This window comes from Callithrix jacchus, chromosome 9 (genome assembly GCF_049354715.1).
Source record: "Callithrix jacchus isolate 240 chromosome 9, calJac240_pri, whole genome shotgun sequence".
Lineage (NCBI taxonomy): Eukaryota > Metazoa > Chordata > Mammalia > Primates > Cebidae > Callithrix > Callithrix jacchus.
This window is the reverse complement of record NC_133510.1, coordinates 49,500,426-49,520,883: the sequence shown is the minus strand read 5'-3', so window position 1 is coordinate 49,520,883 and position 20,458 is coordinate 49,500,426. Positions and strand designations below refer to the sequence as shown.

Genomic DNA, 20,458 nt, shown 5'->3' with positions numbered 1-20,458 from the left:
CTCTAAAGCTATTCTTGCGCTAAATATGTTCACATAGCTTTTTGTTTTCACAACAGCTGATTTGGCCCTGTCAGGTTCTGCTTTGTTACTTTTAACCTTCCATTATTGCTTAGACTACAATTTTCTCTAGCAATAGTTCTTTTTTTTACATTCATCTTTATAGTTCATTACTGTGATAAGAAAAGTGTAGTTGAGTCAACAGCTGATAAATTGAATTAAAAGACAAGAAATATGACAAGAATTCATGCTAAGATTTTACAAATAATTTCACAGTTCTGTTGGATTTAGGGTTTAAAGGATGTCTTTATGGAGCTAATTATTGATATAAGAATTTATTTTATGATAATGATACCAATTAGTAGTGGTAAAAGGTAGATAATATAAATCACATAATTCTAAGAAAAAAATCAATGACAAAGATTTTTCTTTTTCTTTTTTGAGTAAAAAAGTAAGTGGTTTCATTTATATGGTCATCTAATAGGTCTAAGGGTACCATTCTTTGAATTTGACTTGAATTTTAAAAGTAGAAGTAAATAAATAGCCTTGACTACTTTATCTAAAATTGACAAAAGACCAAAGCTATATTTAAGTTTAATTTGCCAGAATCCCTACAGTACACATTTCAAGAGGTGTCTCTCTTTTGTTGTTGATATGATTCAACTTAATTCTGTGATTTTCCACTAACTGTTTTATGTACTTGTTTTATTTTTACCTTTTTTGCCTTTAACTGGATTTATTTTTAGCAAGTCAAAACCCCTTGTTTAGCCACTCCATATAGTCTCCTCGTGTCTGAACATTCTATGTCCTGTTTCTAGTCTAACCGCCTTGTTGTTATCTTAAAGCTTTATCAAATATATATAAACTCTTTTTTTCTATTAGTATTTCTAATTAGCACTAAGGATAGGCATGAATCTGACTCTGGCAGTAATAAATTTTGGAGCATACTGATGACGTTAAGAAGTTGTGGATGGTTTTGGTATGTTATAAAACATTTACAAACTGAAGTGTGTGACATCTGGAATTCATTCAAAATATATAGAGAAGGAGACAGAGAAGCATGTGAAGGGAAGAGAGGAAAAAGGATTGGCCCTAAAGTGATCATTATTGACAGGGGTGTTTAACATGTACACTTCATTATGCTAATCTCTCACTTTTGTATATGTTTGAATTTTTCTATAACAAAATGCTGAAAAAAAAGAATTACATTTTTTCCTCAATAAAATACATTCGTTGAAAGGCTAATTTACAAAAGGAATTCTAGGGCAGAATAATTTTATTTTGAATAACCACACAGGAAATCTTTTATTCAAATGTCAAAAATTTCATTTAAATTTGATAAGTTCTCCCTTGTTTCTTAGTTATATTTACCATATTTGCTATTCCAGCATTCTAGATTAAGCTTTCTATATGTTTCTCTGTACTTTGCCTACATTACAACACACATTTCTGCAGCTACTGCAATGTTCTGAAAAACCTAGTTCCCTTCTTGTAATGAGTTCACCTTCTCTCCCAAAGCCAGGGTAATACCATTCGGCTACAAGGACAAAAGCCATGCTAGAAATCATTTCTGCTTTTGGGTAGTTCTACCTAAAATGGAAATACTGTAAGTTGAATTCTGTATTTGGATGATTTAAAAAAAAATGTTTACGGTGCATGTCAAGTTAGGCCCTTTAGAGAACCCCAAAACTGTGATCTGTCAAGAAAGTATATTCATATAATTATAAATGAAAATCGCACAAATGTTAAGAAACTTCAGAGTGTGTTGAATACAACTTTAATTCAAATGTTCAACTGCAACCCCCTTCTTTTTCTATCACTTGTGGTAACCCAAGTTATCTGAGGACCCAAAGTACCATTGGCATCCCTAGAAGTCTCAGGCACAATGCCAATCCTTGTCTGCAGATCAGCACAGAACCGCTAAAGCTCTGCAATGTCCATAAATTGCTGTCTGCTCTTGCTTCTGTTCCCAGCTGCTACCATCTCTGAACTTTAGATAGTTCCTGACTTTTGTTGCAAAGCTCCTTGTTTAGCCACTCTATACCTCCTTCTGAGTGAATCTGGGTAATAGGTCTTAGCTCTGATGGTTTTCCCAGCAACTCCATTCTATGCTCTTTATCTTTTCCAGGAATTTCTCAAAATTTCTTTCCCACTGATAAGTCTTTCTTGTTTACCCAGGCTGCAGTAGATTAAGTGTGATTTAACATTTTTTTGTTTGATTATTTCAAAGATAAGGGGATCAACTAAAGGCACAGCTTACCATTTGGGGCTAAAAATCCTTCTCAGGCTCACTCTCAGTTTTCGAATGATTCTCTGGCTCTAAATTGCTTAACCTCTGAATGTACCTTTGTAGCCTCTGCCATAAAGCAGCGGAATATCAGAGAATCAGAGAAGAAGCGTTTGATAGCCCTCTTTTTATCTCCTTTCCTGATTTAAAATACTGAGCTCTAAGATATTCATGTTGTTTGTGAAATTAGACACGACTTGAGGAGGGAGTGGTACCCTATGAGCTGAAGGCTGGACGTTAACATTTTTTGGTAGAAGATGGGGCCTATTCTTTATTGTTTTCCCATGTAGTCACGGTGGTTACTGTAGGACTCTCTAGAATAAATTTGCTGGTTCTTTCCTTTTCATTGGTCCCTTATTGCCCTCTCTGTTAGAGAATCTGTTTCCTGCCCTTTGACACTACCATACTACTGCTGTGGCTGCTAAAAGAATAATAACGATAGTAATCATAATTACCATAGTTAAGATTTATTGAGCATTTACTATGTTCAAGGCACTGTGCTGAACACAAATTCTCGTCCATACCTCAAAACAACTATACATATATATATATACACACACACAGTATAATAGGGAGTATATGTATATTATATATAATATATAGCAAACCATATAGTATATATATATTAATATAAAATAAGTAATAGAACACTTAATTTACTCAATATGTTAAGTACATTGAGGCTCAGGGGAACTCGTTCAGGGTCCCACGGCTGTAAGTGGCAGAGAAGCCAGGGCTGCCTGACTCCAAAGTCCCTGCACGTAACCATTATCATGTAACATGCCTTTGCAGGCATTTTTTGGTAAATGTCTTAGTCTGCAGGCACCTTGTGGTGACTTGATTTATAATTTGTATCCCCAGGTTTTATCACAATGCCTGGCACAGAGCAGTTGCTACATAAATATTTGTTAAATGAATTCGTATTCACACTCCCGCATGGAGCTATACATCTAACAGACCATGACACGTAAGGAGATAAATCTATTTTAAAGTGATGTACAGATTTTATAGGGTCTTTAGTCAATTAATCTAAAAATTTTCAGTGCATTTACCACACAATTAAGAAAGTAAATTTTTATCAATGTTGATTAGTTTTAAGTGATTCTTTCTTGTTATTATTGTTTTGAGACACGGTCTTGCTGTGTCTCCCAGGATGGAGTGCAGTGTCACGATCTTGGCTAATTGCAACCTCAGCCTCCTGAACTCAAGCAGTCCTCCCACCTAACCCACCCAACTAGCCTGGGAATACAGGTGCGAGCCATTATGTCTGGCTCATTTTTGTATTTTTAGCAGAGACAGGGTTTCATCATGTTGGCCAGGCTGGTCTCAAACTCCTAGACTCAAGCAGTTTACCCCCCTTGGCCTTCCAAAGTGCTGGAATTACAGGTGTGAGCCTCTGAGCCTAGCCAGAAATTCACTTTTTACTTTTCATCCTTTTCTTCTCTTTAAAGTATTTTGATGGTTAAGTTATTTTGAATTTTATTAAAGGGAACCATGCACATAAAAAAGTATGCAAATTATAATGTACAGTTCATGAATTTTCCCCAGGTGAATACACTTATGTAATTAGCACACAGTTCAAAAAAACAGAATATTCACAGAGACCCAGAAGCTTCCTCATGTTGCCTTCCAGCTCCTATCCCTTTGCCTCTGATGATAAACGACGTCCTGACTTACAAACACCAAAGAGTCATGTTGGCTGTTTTTAATTTTATATAAATGGAACCATAAAGATGTGGTTTTGATTTGCTCAGAACTGTGTCTGTGAGATATATGGATGTTACCGTGAGTCGTTATAAATTATTCTTTCTCTTTGTTCTGTAGTAGTCCATTGCGTAAACGTATTGTTATTTAGATATCCATTTTACTGTAGATGGACATTTGGGTTGCTTCCAGTTTGGGCCTATAATAGCTGATACTATAGAAATTTTTATGTAAGTCTTTGGAGTATGGACCTAAGTGGAACTGCTAAGTCATAGCATTTGTTGTATTTTGTTTTACAAGACCCTGCCAAACAGTTTTTCAGAGTGGTTATGACAGTATACTCTCCCACTTGTGGTAGTTCAAGTTCCAATTGTTCCTCATCCTTTTCAACACTTGCCTTTATCTTTTTCCGTTTAACCATTCTGCTGATGTGTAATGGCATTACATTGTGCTCTTAATTTGCATTTAGATTACTAGTGAGCTTGAGTACCTTTGGATATGTGTGTTGGCTTTTTGGGTTCTCTTTTTTGTGATATACTTCTTTCATGTTGCTTGTCAATTATTTCTATTTGGGTGCCCACATTTTTCTTACTAATTTCTAAGAGCTTTTTAATATACCCTAGAGATGAATTTTTATGGACTATGAAACGGAAAACATCGTGTGCCATTCTGTGGGTTACCTTTGCATTTGATAATTAAGCATTTCTATTAATCAGGATAGAGGCCAAACTGTAGTATAGTAAGAAAACATGCAAACAAGCAGTCAAAAACTAAGCCAAACAAAACTATCAAAATAAACTAGATGTTTATTCTCATTTGTGTAACTGGCTAAAATTAGGAAGCCAGCTTGCATAGCACTGTTGCACAATGTGATTTGCTGTGCCAGGTTACTTCCATCTTTTTACTCCACAGGTTCTGTCTTCATCAGCCTGGTCAAAGCTGGATTTCCATCATACATGTGCTCAGTCTACAGGAGGTACAAAAGGTAGAGACACACAAACTCAGGGTTTTTAAAATCAAGAATTGAAAGTGGTCCATGAACTTCTGTTCACAGTACATGGAGCCCCAAATTCGGCACGCAACCATAAGTAACTGGCACAGCTGCTGGGAATGTATAATCTCTAGCTGGATGTTCATGTGCCCAGCTAAAACTCTGTTTCTATGAAGGAAAAAGAAGAATGGATTTTGGGGTGGTAACTATCAGGCTGCTATAACTATTTTAGGCAAGCACCATGATACATAACTTGGGGAGAAGAACTTACATTCAAGTGGAACGAGATGTCTAGGGTATTCAAAATCTATGTAAGATCAGTTATTATGAAATAACCAATAAATAGAGGTAAATGTTGTGGGGATAAAAAAGGAGTGATTTAGGTGGAGGATCTGAGAAGGCTTTGTAAATGCAATAGTTTGTGGTAGATAGAGAAAGCCCAGAATTTCAGTCTCAGCAACTTGCAGAATGTGAGTGAAGCATTCAATAAAGCTGAAGCTTCATCAGGTGTTATGGGTGGGGTTAGAAAATGAGGCAGGAAAGGTGTATAGGACTCAAACCACAAAGAGCCTTTTAACTATCATGTGTAAAGAATGTGAATTTTCTTCAACAACCAATGTTAAATAAGAGAAGCCTTTTGAAGTACTGAATGTCTTAACTTCAATTTTATTGACAACTGTTTTAGCTTCCACTTTTTCGATACACACTGAAGTAATCCAGTAGTATGTGGAAATCCAGCTTTAAAATTTTTGTTCCTTCAAATAATTAAGATAAACTGAGTGTAAGGTAACAATTTCATTCCAACTACCCCAGGGAGCATTGGAGTGGAGGAAGGAGTGCCATATGGGACAGCCAAGAAAAAAATCTTCATGAGAACTGGAACACCTCTTGAAAAGGGTATTCATGAAGACGTAAATAATGTAAAATGAAAGTGGGCTCCGATGTAATATTTTGATCTGAAGTTAAAGACTGATTAAGATTTTCATGAACTTAAACTTGAATCTGTGTGTTCATCAAAGGGTGTAATTAAGAGTCACATCCTTTCTAGGTCTGTGGGGAAATTCCCATCACCATTGATGAGAATTGTGCATAAAGATCATGGGAAGAGCATGGCCCTTGGGTTTCCTCTTAAACAGCCTGTAGGATTTGTTATGGTTATTTAATGCACTGGTCCTTGGAGACACTAACTACAATTCTGCCTCTACCTTCCATGCTGAAAATAACAAAAGTTGGGAGTGGAAGCCCCAGGAGATGTAGATATCTTTTCATTCTTTCTTCTTTATCTACAATTGATTTATTATCAAAGGGAAAACTTCTGGCTCCAGTAATGCTAAGTCACTAAACAACAACAATAACAACAACAAAATGAATCCAAGTATTAGAGGGGAGAAAATGCTGCCCTGTGTTCATTAAGCGATTAACTTTTCTGCGAGTTAGACTTTCTTGGGAGCTAAGGTCATTTCCTTAAGCTGCTGGGAAACTGTCGGTTCTGAAACACACTTACATGTCGGAACATTTTGGCCAGGGATATTTAGAAATGTCTGTGGGCAAGGGCAACAATAATTTTCTTTAGAGAGAGTCTTGAGCTAAGATGCAAACAATAAGGAATTGTAGAATAAACCATGGTATGGTGATAAAGCAGGGAAGAGTGATAGTTCTAAGGACAGTGTTCTATTTTCTCATCCAGCTCTCAGCAAAGCTGTATGTGCAAAATTCTGGGTCTTCCACTGTCTTTCCATGCCTGCTTAGTAACTAGCAGTATGTTTTGATTTTGGTTTTGAGATGAAAGTATCTCTTCTACAATTCTGGCATGCATTCTAGTTTTTCTTACCTGATACTTTCCATCTCTGATTACTTACCAGCAGAATCAGCGTGTACCCCAGCTATCAATTTCTGCTCTCCTTAAAGAAAAAGACACACCTAGTTATTTTTGCCAGATGGTAAATGTCAGACATGGCAGACATTCAATATGTTACTAAATGAATAAATAACAGACATGTACAACCAGAAATCTCTGTATGCAAAATGTTTCATTTTTACACATTGTGGTATTTTACACATGACAATATTTGAAGACAGGCAAGTATCTGTTAAAGGTGTCAAAGGATCAGGAAAAGCAACTGGGAACGGGCAGATATAAGGGTTTTTGCTGCAGATGCTTTAAGAGATCAGATCCATGTTGCCAAGTTCTTTTATCTCTGTCCTAGAGAAGAAGAGTAATGCATTGAATCAGCTATTTACTAAGAAGCCAATTTGTCTGAAAGCAATCCCCCGCCGCTTTTTTTTTTGCCTTTTGTCTTTTGCCTTTTTTGAAATAAATGAAATCCTTTATTTCAAGTGTTTGTCCTGGGCCAAGGAATTATGCTCTTTTAAGCCCTTTATATATGTTAACTCACTTAATCCTCACAACAAATTTATGAGATAGATACTACAATCATTCTGATTTTGTATATGGGGGAAACGGAGGCACAAAGAAGTTAATTGTGTCAAGGCCTCACAGATGCTAAATGTTAACCTTGAAACTGAAACCTAGGAGTCTGGCTTCTGGGTCTGCTTTTATAATTACTACATTATATATCCTCATGAGGAGACACTCGAGCAGAGACTAAATAATGACATGGGAGACTCATGAGATTTTCTGAGGAAAAACACTCCAGGTAGAAGCAAATCATAATGCAAGAGCCATATGCCTCTTTCTCCAAAAGCAGAAAAGCCAGTGTGGTAAAGTGTGGGAGTTGCTGACGGGAAGAGTGCTAAGAATGAGATGTAGTGGCTTGTGGGCCTTGGTAAGGATTTTGTTTTGCATTTTAAGAAAAATAAGAAAGGTCTGGGCACGGTGGCTCACAACTGTAATCTTAGCACTTTGGAAGGCCGAGGTGGGCAGACTGCCTTAGCTCAGGAGTTTGAGACCAGTTTTGGCAACACAGTAAGACCCTGGCTCTACTAAAAATACAAAGGATTAGCCAGGCGTGGTGGTGCATACCTGTAATCAGGTACTCGGGAGGCTGAGGCATGAGAATCCCTTGACCTGGGAAGCAGAGGTTGCAGTGAGCTGAGATTGTGCCCTCCAGCCTGGGTGACAGAGTGAGACTGTCTCCAACAATAAAATGAAAAGAAAAAGGCAGAAGAGGATGTTAAGAAGAGCTGTCGTGTAGTTTGATTAGTGATTTAAAAAAATATTGTGGCTGCTGTATGAATTGTGGAAGTGGAAGAAAGCGTGGACGCAGAGAATCAAAATACTGAATATAAAATATTTAAACTCGATATATAAATCAAAATCATACATAAACACATATATATGTACAGTCAGTCTTCTAAAATGATCTAGTTCTCAAAATTGCTTACCCAGTGAAATACTTTTAGCAAAAATAGATTACAAAATCATTTTAATACTCTCTAAAACATTTTCAGATTTCTAGAAATTGTTGATAGGATTTTTGTTTGGTGTGGCTGTCTCTAGTTAAATGATGTCCCTGTTTGAGCCACAACTTGACACAGGGAGCCCCTCATACCCTTTCATTGACAGGCCCATTATATTGACGAGGTCATTAGGTCCTTGACACCCAGCGTTTGGTTGCAGCTGGAAGGTGTCTGGGGGAACTCCCCGTACTCCATACTAGCTTTGCCCCTGGTGCCAGGAAATTCTCTAGTCCCTGGACTCAGAAATTTTGCATCTGAACTCCACTATGTCCTGACATCACCTGCTGCACAGCCTGTGTCACCTCCACAAATGCTGGGCTGCTACTGAGCAGCAGAAAGGCACTATCCATGTTCTCATTGCTGGATGATATGGCAGCTGCCTCTGGGTCTGCTCGGCTGCCCTGGGCTGGGAAGGTGGGAACGTGCATCTGGTCCAGAACTGCTTTGAGGTCGGGTATCCACCTCTGTAGTTGCTGTTGGGCTTTTATTAGGATAGTCTTTAGCAATCTAGACAGAAATGTTTTAATATTCAAACAATTGGTACAGACACATGCATATATACAGGGTCACAAGTATCCTTGCTTGGTTTATGAAGGAAGTGGTGGAATAGAGAGAATTGGTCATATTCTGGATATATTTTCAAGGCAGAGCCAAGAGATCATTGCTAATGGATGGCATGTAAGATGTGAAAGAGGTGGCAAGAATGACCTCCAGGTCATGACTTGATGCTTGAGTGATTGGAAGAAAGACTGGGAGGAGGACAGGTTTTGTGAGTGAGAATGAAGCATTTAGTTTTAGACATAGTAAGTTTGAAATGCTTATTCAATATCCAAGTGGAGGCTCAGATACTTGTTTGATCTATGAGTCTGGAGTTCAGAGAAACAGTTAGAACCCTTTCAGGAATGATTTACTCAATAATCTGATAAACAATTTCCATTCACTTGGTTAGAATAAAGAGTCTTAAGATAGAACATTTCATAATTACCTATTTCAATGTTCATAAATAAAATAAATTTACAAAGCCCCAAATCTGTGAGGAAGGCTACTTAATAGCTCAGCTTTCTGATGCTTAGCTATATAAAATGCAAGATTGAAACCATATATAGCTGATTAACCTAGTACTTCTCTCTTCCCTCTCATCCCTTCATTGAAGAAGCAGGTACTAAAGATGCTTAAGTGAAGCTTTGATAGCAATTCTCACTTTAGCAAATGAGATAATGCTAAATTTATATATGCCAAGCCTAAATTCAGATATTGCTGGGAAGGAAGTGTAGTTTTAAGATGGGAGATTGAAGATTCAAAAAAAAAAAACTTATAGGATTTTCATGGTATGCCAGGCTCAGAGGGAAAAACCAAAAGGACATTTTAAAACCTGCAGTAAAATGAAAACAAAGCAAAAAAAGCTAGTTCTCTTGGAGCAAACAGATTTGAGAGAGAGGAATCTCAGAGTGAGTGCTATCACTTTGACATCTTTCCTTGAGTTTTAACTTGAGATGATTTTGTGAAAGAGGAATCACAAAACCAGAGAGTACAAATAAAATGTTTTAATAAAATATCCAATACAGTATTTCCCTGTGGAGGTTCTATAAGAAGAAGTGAGAAGCTGAAGGAAGCGACTGTCACTGTTGGGAACTCAGTCCTAAATGAGACAAGAGTTAGCTTTCCTCCAAAGACTCCTTGTTCTGCTCTGCCCAACAGGCTGCGATGAGATGGATGAGGAAACCTTCAGGAGTCACTGACAGACCAAGTGAATGAACTGAATCCACTTACAAACAGACTGACTTAAGCAGTATTTTCCTCAGGCTTCCTACCAAATGTAGTAGCAGGAAGACAGGAGAAAGTTGACGTACAAAAGGCGTTAACACGATTTTTTTCCCTCTCCTATTCGATTTGCATTTGCAGAGTGATCAATAGACACAGAGAGATCTGTGGTTTCACCAACTAAGCACTTCAAACAGACTCATTCCTTAACCAAATTTTGTGCTCAAGTCTTACTATTAGTGTAATTCTTGTGTTTCAAATTGAGAGAAACGAGGGCATACCCATCCCTACATATAACTTAAGCACATCACTGCAAACTGTACCATACAAAACAAGCGTAAGCCATGAATCCTCCACCTTGTGTGTTATATTTTATTACTACAGAAAGTGCTGTTGCTTGACTGTGAATATCATTTAGTGTAATAAAATGTAGACGGACACATTATTGTGTTCCAGCTGTGGCTCAGTCTGACAGTGCCCGGCATAAACCATGGAAACTTGATAAAAGACTGTCTTGGGGTTATCTTGATGTCATGATTCCGACGTGTTTTGATTTCCTTCTGGAGTCATAAATTGCACCTTCGGTACAATGAGGGAGGAGTTGTTCCTTCGGATAGAATTGTTCCTCCTCATGGAATTGTTTCTTCTCATGGAATTGCGCTTCCTCAGAGAATTTTGATGGGACAGTTCACTCTTTTGGAGGGTCTGAATAAGGATGGAAGGCTTCTCATCCAGCTCTCGGGCACTGCACCGTGGAGCAGCTACTTTAACAGTGTTGCCAAATTTGGAGTAATCCACAGAATACACTCCTTCTTCCTCAGTCACAATGGACACAAAGCGGTGGCCCCATTGGATCTCCTCAGCGATGTAGGAGGTTCGTGCTTGTGTGGTGATGCCAGTAGTTTCAACCACTCCTTCCAGGATAACTATGACCTCCAAGTCTTGGTTGGCCAGGTCAGTTGCTGAGATGTCATACAGGGGGCTGCGCTTGTCAATCACGTGGCAGATGATCAAAGGGGCCACCAGGAAAATGTTATTGCTCTCGATTGGGTTATCAACAGGAATGTCCAGCTGGTGAATAGGCACCACCTCCCCTTCAGGTGTAGTCGTTTTCTTGACCACCTGGATGCGCACGGAGGCACTAATGATCATGCTTTTCCTCAGGTCACCCACTCGGAACATGAAGCACAGCTTGCCATTTCGGACAGCAATCACAGCATGGCGGCTGAAAATCAAAGTTTCTGCTCTTCTGTGAGCCTGAGCTGTTTTCATGAAAATACAGCCTAACATGACTGCATTGATGATCAAACCCACAATATTCTGGAGAATCAAAACCGTGATGGCCAAAGGGCACTCCTCTGTCATCATCCTCCCTCCAAATCCAATGGTCACTTGAACTTCAATGGAGAAGAGAAAAGCAGAGGTGAAAGACCTGTGAGGAATGATATCAGAAAACACCACCATCAGGTCACATTTTTAATAACAAAATAATATGCCAAGCTGAATTTTTCATTTTCTTCCGCTAAAGACTATTAAATGCTTGCAGAAAGGCTAGGCAACTTAACTTGTAAAATGCCTAACTCTAAACTGTGTTTGGAACACCTCCATAATGCTGGAGATTAACATCCTATTAATTAAGTTCCTTTAAGCTAAGGCCTAATTCTGTTAATATTAACATTCTATTAATGTTTCTTAGGTCACATAGGGATGAGCCTAATTGTGTAAAAGATTAATATATTTTTATATCTAGGCATAGTTTACATTGCAAAATATTTCACTTTCACAAAGGCACAGTTAACTTTGTAAAACTTTCTACCAGGCAGGTGATTATTATTCATTGCATATCTATGTTTAGGAGACATGAGTCATATGGAAGGTACTGAGTATGGAGTACTTATCATTTATAATCTTTAAACTTGTTATTTATAATCTTTAAAGTCATATTCATTAGCTAATACTTATTTTGTACCCCATAGAGAAATAGCACAGTGCTTAAAAAAGGTATAAAACACATTACAAACAACTTGTATTTTTAATAGAAGGGAATGCTTTTTCATTTGGAAAGAAAAGTGTCTTATTGATGATCTAATTTTGTTCTTTTAAGTCAGGGGTCCCCAACTCCCCTGGGCCAGAGAGCAGAACTGGTCCATGGCTTGTCAGGAATGGGGTCATACAGCAGGAGGTGAGTAGTGGGTAAGCCAGCATTGCTGCCTGATCTCTGCCTCCAGTCAGATCAGTGGAGACACTGGATTCTCATAGGATAGCGAACTCTCTTGTGAACCTCACATGTGGGAGATCTAGGTCACCCCCTCCTTATGAGAATCTAACACCTGATGATCTAAGGTGGAACAGTTTTATCCCCACACCATCCTCATCCCCCAACCCCATCAGTGGAACCAGTCCCTGGTTCCAAAAAGGTTGGGGAGTGCTACTCTAAGGGTTCTGGAGAATACTGAAGTGATTGAAGGAAGAACTAGAGGCAGAAACTAGTGAATGACTGTCAAGATCACACACAGATATCCCTTATCTTATTCTACTCTGCTGTGATGTACTTTGGAGATACTGCATTTTTATAAATTGAAGGTCTACAGGAACCTTCATCCAGCAAGTCTATTGGCACCATTTTTTTCCAAAGCCTGTGCTCACTTTGTGTCTCTGAGTCACATTTTTGGTAATTCCCACAAGATTTCAAACTTTTTTTTATTATTACATCAGTCATCATGATGTGTGAGTAGTGATATTTGATGTCACTATTGTAATCATTTAGGGAGGCAGTCCCCAGCCTTTTTGGCAACAGGGACTGGTTTTGTAGAAGACAATACTAGGGGGTGGGTAGGGGGGAAAAGTGGTTTCAAGATGAAACTGTCCCACCTCAGATCATCAGGAATTAGATTCTCACAAGAAGACTGCAGCCTCGATCCCTCACCTGCACAGTTCACAGTAGGGTTCACACTTCTGTGAGAACCCTATTGTTCTCATAGAAGAACAGGGGACCCCTAGTTTGGGGCACCATGAGCCATGCCCATATAAGATGGCAAACAATCAATAAATGTGTGTGTTCTGACTCCTTCACTGACCCCTTTCCTCAGGCTTTCCTATTCCCTGAGACACAGCACTATTGAAATTAGGCCAGTGAGTAGCCCTACAAAGAACACTAACTGTTCAACTAAAGAAGATAGTTTCTGCCTCTCTAAATCAAAAGCAAAAATGAATAAGCTTGGTGAGGAAGGCAAGTCAAAAGCCAAGACAGACCAAAGATTAGGCCTGTTGTGCAAACAGCCAAGTGTGAACAATGGAAAGAAAAAGTTTCTGAAAAAAATTCAGAGTGCTACTCCAGCAAAGACACGAATGGTAAGAAAGCAAAATGGCTTCATTGCTGAGATGCAGAAAGTTTGACTGGTCTGGATAAAAGACCAAATGGGGCACAACATTCCCCTAAGCCAAAGCCTAAACTGGAGCAAGGCCCTAACTCTCTTCAATTCTATGAAGGATGAGAAGTGAGGAAGCTGCAAAAGAAAAGTTTAAAGCTAGAAGAGATTGGTTCAGGAGGCTTAGGAAAAGAAGCCACCTTCAAAACAGAAAAGTGCAAAGTGAAGCACCAAATGCTGATGGAGAAGCAAGCTGCAGCAAGTTATCCAAAAGATCCAGCTAAGAAAATCAGTAAAGCTGGCAGCACTAAACACAGATTTTCAATGTTCAACGTCAAACAGCCTTCTATTGGAAGAAGACGTTATCCAGGACGTTCACAGCTAGACAGAAGTCAATGCCTGGATTCAAAGCTTCAAAGGAAAGACTAACTCTTGTTAGGAATTAATGTAGCTGGTGACATCAAGTTGAAGCCAATGGTCATTGAGCACTCTGAAAATCCTAGAGTATTATGCTAAATTGACTCTGCCTGTGCTCTGTAAGTAGAAATAAAAAGGCTAGATGACAATATATCTGTTTGCAGCATGATTAAATCGTTGAAGCCCAGAGCTGAGACTTACTGCTCAGACAAAAAGATTCCTTCAAAATATTACTGCCCATTGACAATATACCTAGTCACTCAAGTGCTCTGATGGAGATGTAGAAGGAGATGAATGCTGTTTTTATGCCTGCTAACACAACATCCATTATACAGCCATGAGCCAAAGAGAGTAATTTAGACTTTCAAGGTCTATTACTTGAGAAATTTACATTTCATAAGGCGATTGCGGCCATAATAGTGATCCCTCTGATGGAGCTGGGCAAAGTAAACTGAAACCCATCTGGAGAGGATTCACCATTCTAGATGCCCTTAAGAACTTTTGTGATTCACGGAAGGAGGTCAAAATATTCACATTAACAGGAGTTGGGAAGTTGATTGTAACCTTCATGAATGAGTTTGAGGGTTTCAATACTTCAGTAAAGGGAATCACTGCAGATATGGTAGAAATAGCAAGAGAACTAGAATGAGAAGGGGAGCCTGAAGATGTAACTGAATTGCTGCAATCTCATGATAAAACTTGGATGGATGAGGAGTTGCTTCTTCTGGACAAGAAAAGAAAGTGATTTCTTGAGATGGAATCTACTCTTGGTGAAGATGCTGTGAACACGAAAGGACAACAAAGAATTTAGAAAGTTCCATAAACTTAGTTGATAAAGTCCGTGGCAGGGTTTGAGAGGACTGACGTCAGTTTTGAAAGTTCTACTGTGGGTAAAATGCTGTCAAACAGCATCAAAAATTACAGAAAAGTCTTTTGTGAAAAGAAGAGTCAATTAATGCAGCAAACTTCATTGTCATATTTTAAGAGGTTGCCACAGCCACCCTAGCCTTCGGCAACCAGCAGCCATCGATATTGAGGCTAGCTCCTCCACCAGCAAAAAAAGCACATCTTGCAGAAGGCCCAGATGATCATTAGCACTTTTTAGCATTAAAATATTTTTTGAATTAATATATGTACATTTTTCAGCCATAATGGTATTATATACTTACTAGATTACAATATAATGTAAATGTTTTATATGCACTGGGAAACAAAAAAGTTTGTGTAATTGGCTTTACTGTGCATATTTGCTTTATTGCAATGGTTTGGAACCAAAACTGTAATATCTCTAAGGTGTACCTTAATTAATATTATGCTAACTTGAATTTTCCCACTTTGGCCTAATCCTGCAAAAGAAGCAAAAGGAAGTAACCAAGAAGTTGTAGGATTTTCTTGGGAAACATTTTCAAATTGCACATCTACTCCATACCTCAGTGAATAGACATTGATTTGGTAGGGTGAGGTTAGATCTGGGTTAGATGCTTTGAAAAGCTCTCAGGTGATTCTGATTTACCCCCATTTGGGAAGCACCACATTTGTTACTAAGAATGTATAACACTTAAATTCACAACTAGTACTGCTGTGGCTTCTTCATGGAAACAATATTAGTCCCTGTCTTTGTCCTCAGTCCCAATTTCAAACTTCTTTAACTTTATAGAAGACAAGCCACACATTCGCCATCTCTCAAAGTATTACGTATTTATTAATGCCACAGATGGCAGGTGAGAAAAGTGTTTAAACATTTAAATACTTGGCATATACATTACACTTTGTTAGGAAACCAGGAGGGAAAAGCAAGAATACAGGGATTATTCTTTTGATTAGCTTTTAAGTGGAGTGTGAAAGTTGCCTTTCTCTTTAGTTACTAAAAGGATTCATGGAAAACTACAGTAATTGCCTATTGCACCAGCTACCCACAAAAAGATATATGGTACAGCCCCAAAACATGGCAAAGAATAAAAATGGACCCCAGAGAAGGGGGATGGATACAACACTAATTTCTGATAATGCATCCATATTTCGGAGAGCAGTCTAATGATAGATATCCCAAATGGTTTGTTTTAGTGGTTTAAGAGACTATTCATGTGCCATATTTTGTGTATTGTTGAATTCTAAAACCCAGCTTTTTACTGACACCTGCTATGCTAAACAATCTTAAGAGATAAAAGTGCTTAGCTGCTCCTTTGTTCTGTTACAGAAAGAGCTAGGCTGGATAATATTGAGAAAGAGGAAATACACTGGTTATTTTTTGACTCTTTGAAGGAGTCAAAGAGAGTCCTTAAAAGAGAAAATACATGAAGGAGAAAATGAGTCACCCTAGAAGAAGAATGGTCAAACATTATTTGGAAATACTGGTGAATATTCAATGAAAAATGCTGTTTCCAATTTTAATGATATGGTTGGACATTGAATTTACAAAGGGAAAAACTACAAAGAATTAGAATTATTATTAGTCACCTCTTAAATTCTCATTGGGAGAGAATGAAGATTTTTTTATTTTTAAGGTTTGTGGTTATCGTTTCTTTTGTCTTTTTATCAGTATCTATTATATAATTTAGATTAAAAATTTATTTTGATGTGAAAATGATTCACCACTAACAGTGCCAATAAGTTTCTTAAAGAGATATATTACAAAGGTATTTGATCTTAGAATATCTATGGAACATTTTAAGAGATATTTTAAGTATTGTGTTTTCTTTATATCTTGTGTACATACTGATGATCACCTATGTTTTCCACCTGCATTTTCTGAGACAAGTTTGTAACAAGTTTGAAAAAAGAAAGTAATATCTAATTAATGTTAAAAGCAATAGATCAGTTTAATACAGTTTTTGCTCCTCAAAATTTGAGCTGAAATCTGTGAGTGTGTGATCTCTGTGCACTAATGTTGCCTTCCTTCTTGAACGGCTGGCATTGCAGTTACTCAGCAAATGGAAGGGTTCACTGTCTGGGGTGTCAAGGTCACTAGAGGTCCCATTCTTTACAGTTTCCTGGTATTATGATGCTTTTTCAAATTTCTTTGCTTTGTGAATTATGAGAATTTAAAATTTCTTTTAAAAATGTTTTGGAAAATTTCCAGTAGTATTACTACTGTTTTGCTTCACAGTGACCGTCCTGGTAATTGATAATAATTTATCTCTTTCCATCTCCGAATAACAAAAAAGAAATAAATCACCTCAACTAAATGTTCTTAGCCCATGTGAAAGTAAGAGAGAATCACTGAAACCAAATTCAATTTACCTGTCTTCAGGATACTTAAGATGAGAAGGAAGCCAAAGTGAGGTAATCTAAGAACTGTCTCGTTCCTATTCGATTAAAACTTTGAAAGAAGAGTACAAAGTTAAATGGCTTCTATATAACCCCTTCCATGAAAATTTTGAACTAATTTTCATTAAAAATTAGCAATTTCTAGTTTTCAATCTTAGCATAACTTTTAATTTCTGGATCCAATGCAAACAATCAGTTATGTTATGATAACCTTGATAAAGAAGGGATGATATTTGTTATTGCATTTCTTAGTAGATTTTTAATCTAGGACATTCTCCTCCTACGGCCTTCCCATTTTTTTCTTATTATTTCTGAAAACCTCATGGGTTAGAAGAGTCACTATGAAAAATGTCACTAGCACAATATTATTTGTTGATCAGAGATATTTATTTGTGGACCCTAAAACTATGGACAGCAGCTTTTCATACTGAACTAAATGTGTGCGTTTTTGGAGTAAAGCACTCTGTGTAATCCTTTGAATTACCATTTTTTTTGATAACTGGTATAATATTTTCAAGGCTAGTCCAAAGGACTGAAGCCCAGATTTTCAGAGACCCTTCGTCCAAAAGGCTGCATTTAAAAAATTTTTTACTGTGTTAGGTTTTGTTCTTTATTGCGCTTTTTTTTTTTTTAAATTTCTGAAGGTTCTAAAGCTAACCCTTTATTTCACTTTCAATTAATTAACAGGATAATAAGAGAAAGGGCATTTTGACATTTTTTCTCGACTGTTTTCGACCCCTGCCTCATCCCACAGCATTCTTACCTGACATTAGTTACACACACAGTGGACTCCAAACCGCTTTTCTCCATTCCACTTTTCTCCATGTAAGCATAGATGTCCCCATGGGCAAAGGCCACTAGCCACCACATGATAGCGAAGAGCAGCCAGCTGCAGAGGAAGGACATGGTAAAGATGACCAGCGTGTGGCGCCATTTCAGGTCCACCAAGGTGGTGAAGATGTCCTGCAGGAAGCGTCCTTGCTCACGTATATTCTTGTGAGCCAGGTTGCAGGCCCCGCTCTTAGCGATGAAGCGGGCTTTCGGAAGGCGGTCTCGGATGCGCGGTTTGCGCAGGTTCTCCGCAGCGATGCGCGCCAGCACATACTCCTCCGGGATGATACTCTTTCTGGCCAACATCGTCCTGTCACCATAGCCAGCTTAGCCACCTGCCTCTCACCTGCCTCCGTCCCTGGACACCCGTCCTCCTGCACGAGGGAAACATTAATTAAAAACTTTAAAACCCGCCCTATCCTCACCTCTTGGGTCCTTGTATTCAAGGACCTGTCTGTACTTGCGCGAGGTAACAGGCAAATCCAAAAATGTGATTTTTATTAAACCAAACATGAATCTAGCTTGTGCTTGAGTTCGGGCATCTCAGAAAAATTACTCGGTTTTAATAAAGAGAACTGTTTCCAATTTTTCTTATTCTGAGCACATATGGGCATAGCCTTAGTTAAACAAAACCAGGAGCCTTGAGGTAAACAGCAGGCTGAAAGCTGATTATCTGCGATTAACCGCGCCTGTAAATTAGTGCAAGGCTACAGCACGTGGCGTCGATCATGAATATTGAGATCAGTTGGGTGCACGATTTACTTATTAAAGTATTTAGATGATGTAGCAATATTAAAAGTAAAGAGGAAATTCTTCCTCCGTTATTTTTAGAAGTAAGCAAAGGCCGTGACTCCTTGCGCAGTGTAAATAACATGTGTAACCTGACAAAAAATTATAAGTAGTGTGCTACAGAATTTATAAATTATAAGAATTATTTTAAATGCGAAGGAAGTAGGAGTTGCATGTAAAAAAAGTTTAAAAGGTTCCTATAGAAATCATAATATTATAGATTTAAAACATTATTATTATTATTTTACAACGAAGGAATCAAACATACAAGGTGCGGGAGGAAAAAAAAAAAAGACAACAGCCTGCGGGTTACAGTAGGGAGTATGCCCCGAAAAGTCCATCAGACACTGCAAGCCTCTGCTGTGTTTTGCATTTTAAATCATTTGCCGGTACGCGGACTGGCTCTCCCTCCCCTCCCCCGGAGTAGCTTTTGAAACTTACAGACTCCGGGCAGCGGGCGCGGCCGCTGGACCTCCTTGCACACGCCGGCGGGACGCGGGCAGGTCCCTCGCTCTCCCATCCTGGCGCGCGGGGCCAGGGGCCACCCAGGCCGGAGGGACAGATTGGGGGCTGCGTGTCCTAAGGAGAAGAGTTAAAATAATAAAAGGTGCAACTGAATCTAAACGCAGGGAGGGCTAAAGGAAGGGGGATGGGTGTAGATGTTCCCCTCCCCCTGCTCAGCTCAACTCCCTTGGCCACTTCTGTGGGCGGAGGAGGGACTGGGGGGTGGGGGAGGCGGGGGGGGGGCGATGCTCCACAAATCAGCCTCCCAGTTAGGGCTTTGACGCACGCCAAACCTCGGAGGCCGCCGTCGTCGCGGAGTAGGGGGCGGGCGGGGAGGGGGCGAGCGCGAGTCCCCGGGAGGTAGGGAGCAGGCCAGAGGGAGGGACGACCCGGGGGAGGGCGGGACCTGCAGAGCCAGCTCCTTTCCAGTAGCCGCGACCCCCTGCCGCCAGCGTGACACACAAGCCTTTAAAAGGCTCTCTGCTCAGGAGAGAGAACTTTCTGAGTCCAAGTTCTCTGACGTAAGGAGATTTTTTTTAATTTTAATTTTAATTTTATTTTGTAACATGGGTGGATAAGTGGGCTACTTCGGACCGAATATAAGCAGAGAGGTCAGAAAATATTTTTCCAAGGCGTTCAAGCTGTGGGCACACACAATTATTTACATTAAATTCCACCTGCTAGGAGAGGTACAGGTGGAAGATGTTCTGAAACTCACTACAGTGAACTATTTCTTCACCAGCCAAAGCCAGTTCTCAGGGAATTAAACACACACACACACACACACACACACCCCTCAAAACAGCGACTCCCCCAACCCCTTAAGGAAAAGAAAGAAAAAGAAACCACTGCCAGTGGCTCCCAACGAAGAAATTTTACCCTAAACAGGGACCGCTGTTAACACATCACTGCTGATAAGGTTAGGTCATTCGGTCTTCAGTAATTGGTTGATTTCTGAAATGTTGCAGCTTCTTCCTCTGTCTAGATGGTCTGGATGATAAAACAGAGCATTTGCGCACAAGAAAGATTATACAGTAAACATCTATAGCTTTTTGAAAAAGAGCCAGTGAAGACAAATGTGCTTTTTCCCACAGGTCAAGCCTCCTGATTTTGGCACTTGCG

The 20,458-nt window shown here is 39.0% G+C and overlaps 1 protein-coding gene and 1 long non-coding RNA gene across 3 annotated transcripts in view; one reads left to right on the top strand and one right to left on the bottom strand.

Moving 5' to 3' along the window:
* LOC144577586 (uncharacterized) overlaps positions 1-6,729 on the top strand; it is a 38,761-nt gene extending 32,032 nt beyond the window's left edge. Inside the window, exons 2-3 of the long non-coding RNA XR_013521763.1 lie at positions 4,901-4,973; positions 5,793-6,729. This is a non-coding gene — a long non-coding RNA (uncharacterized LOC144577586). The remainder of the gene's footprint in view (positions 1-4,900; positions 4,974-5,792) is intronic.
* Positions 6,730-10,509: 3,780 nt separating this feature from the next.
* Positions 10,510-19,535, bottom strand: KCNJ8 (potassium inwardly rectifying channel subfamily J member 8). 2 transcript variants are annotated; one of them, XM_035256104.3, is made up of 3 exons: positions 19,274-19,535; positions 17,976-18,417; positions 10,510-11,592 (listed from the first exon to the last, which is right to left on the bottom strand). In XM_035256104.3, the coding sequence occupies exons 2-3, from the start codon at positions 18,347-18,349 to the stop codon at positions 10,692-10,694; spliced, it is 1,275 nt and encodes a 424-aa protein (XP_035111995.1). In that variant the 5' UTR covers positions 18,350-18,417; positions 19,274-19,535; the 3' UTR covers positions 10,510-10,691. The 2 variants fall into 2 exon arrangements, with proteins under 2 accessions (XP_035111995.1, XP_078192207.1); XM_078336081.1 differs by lacking the exon at positions 19,274-19,535 and adding an exon at positions 19,101-19,181.
* Between the last annotated feature and the right edge of the window lie 923 nt (positions 19,536-20,458).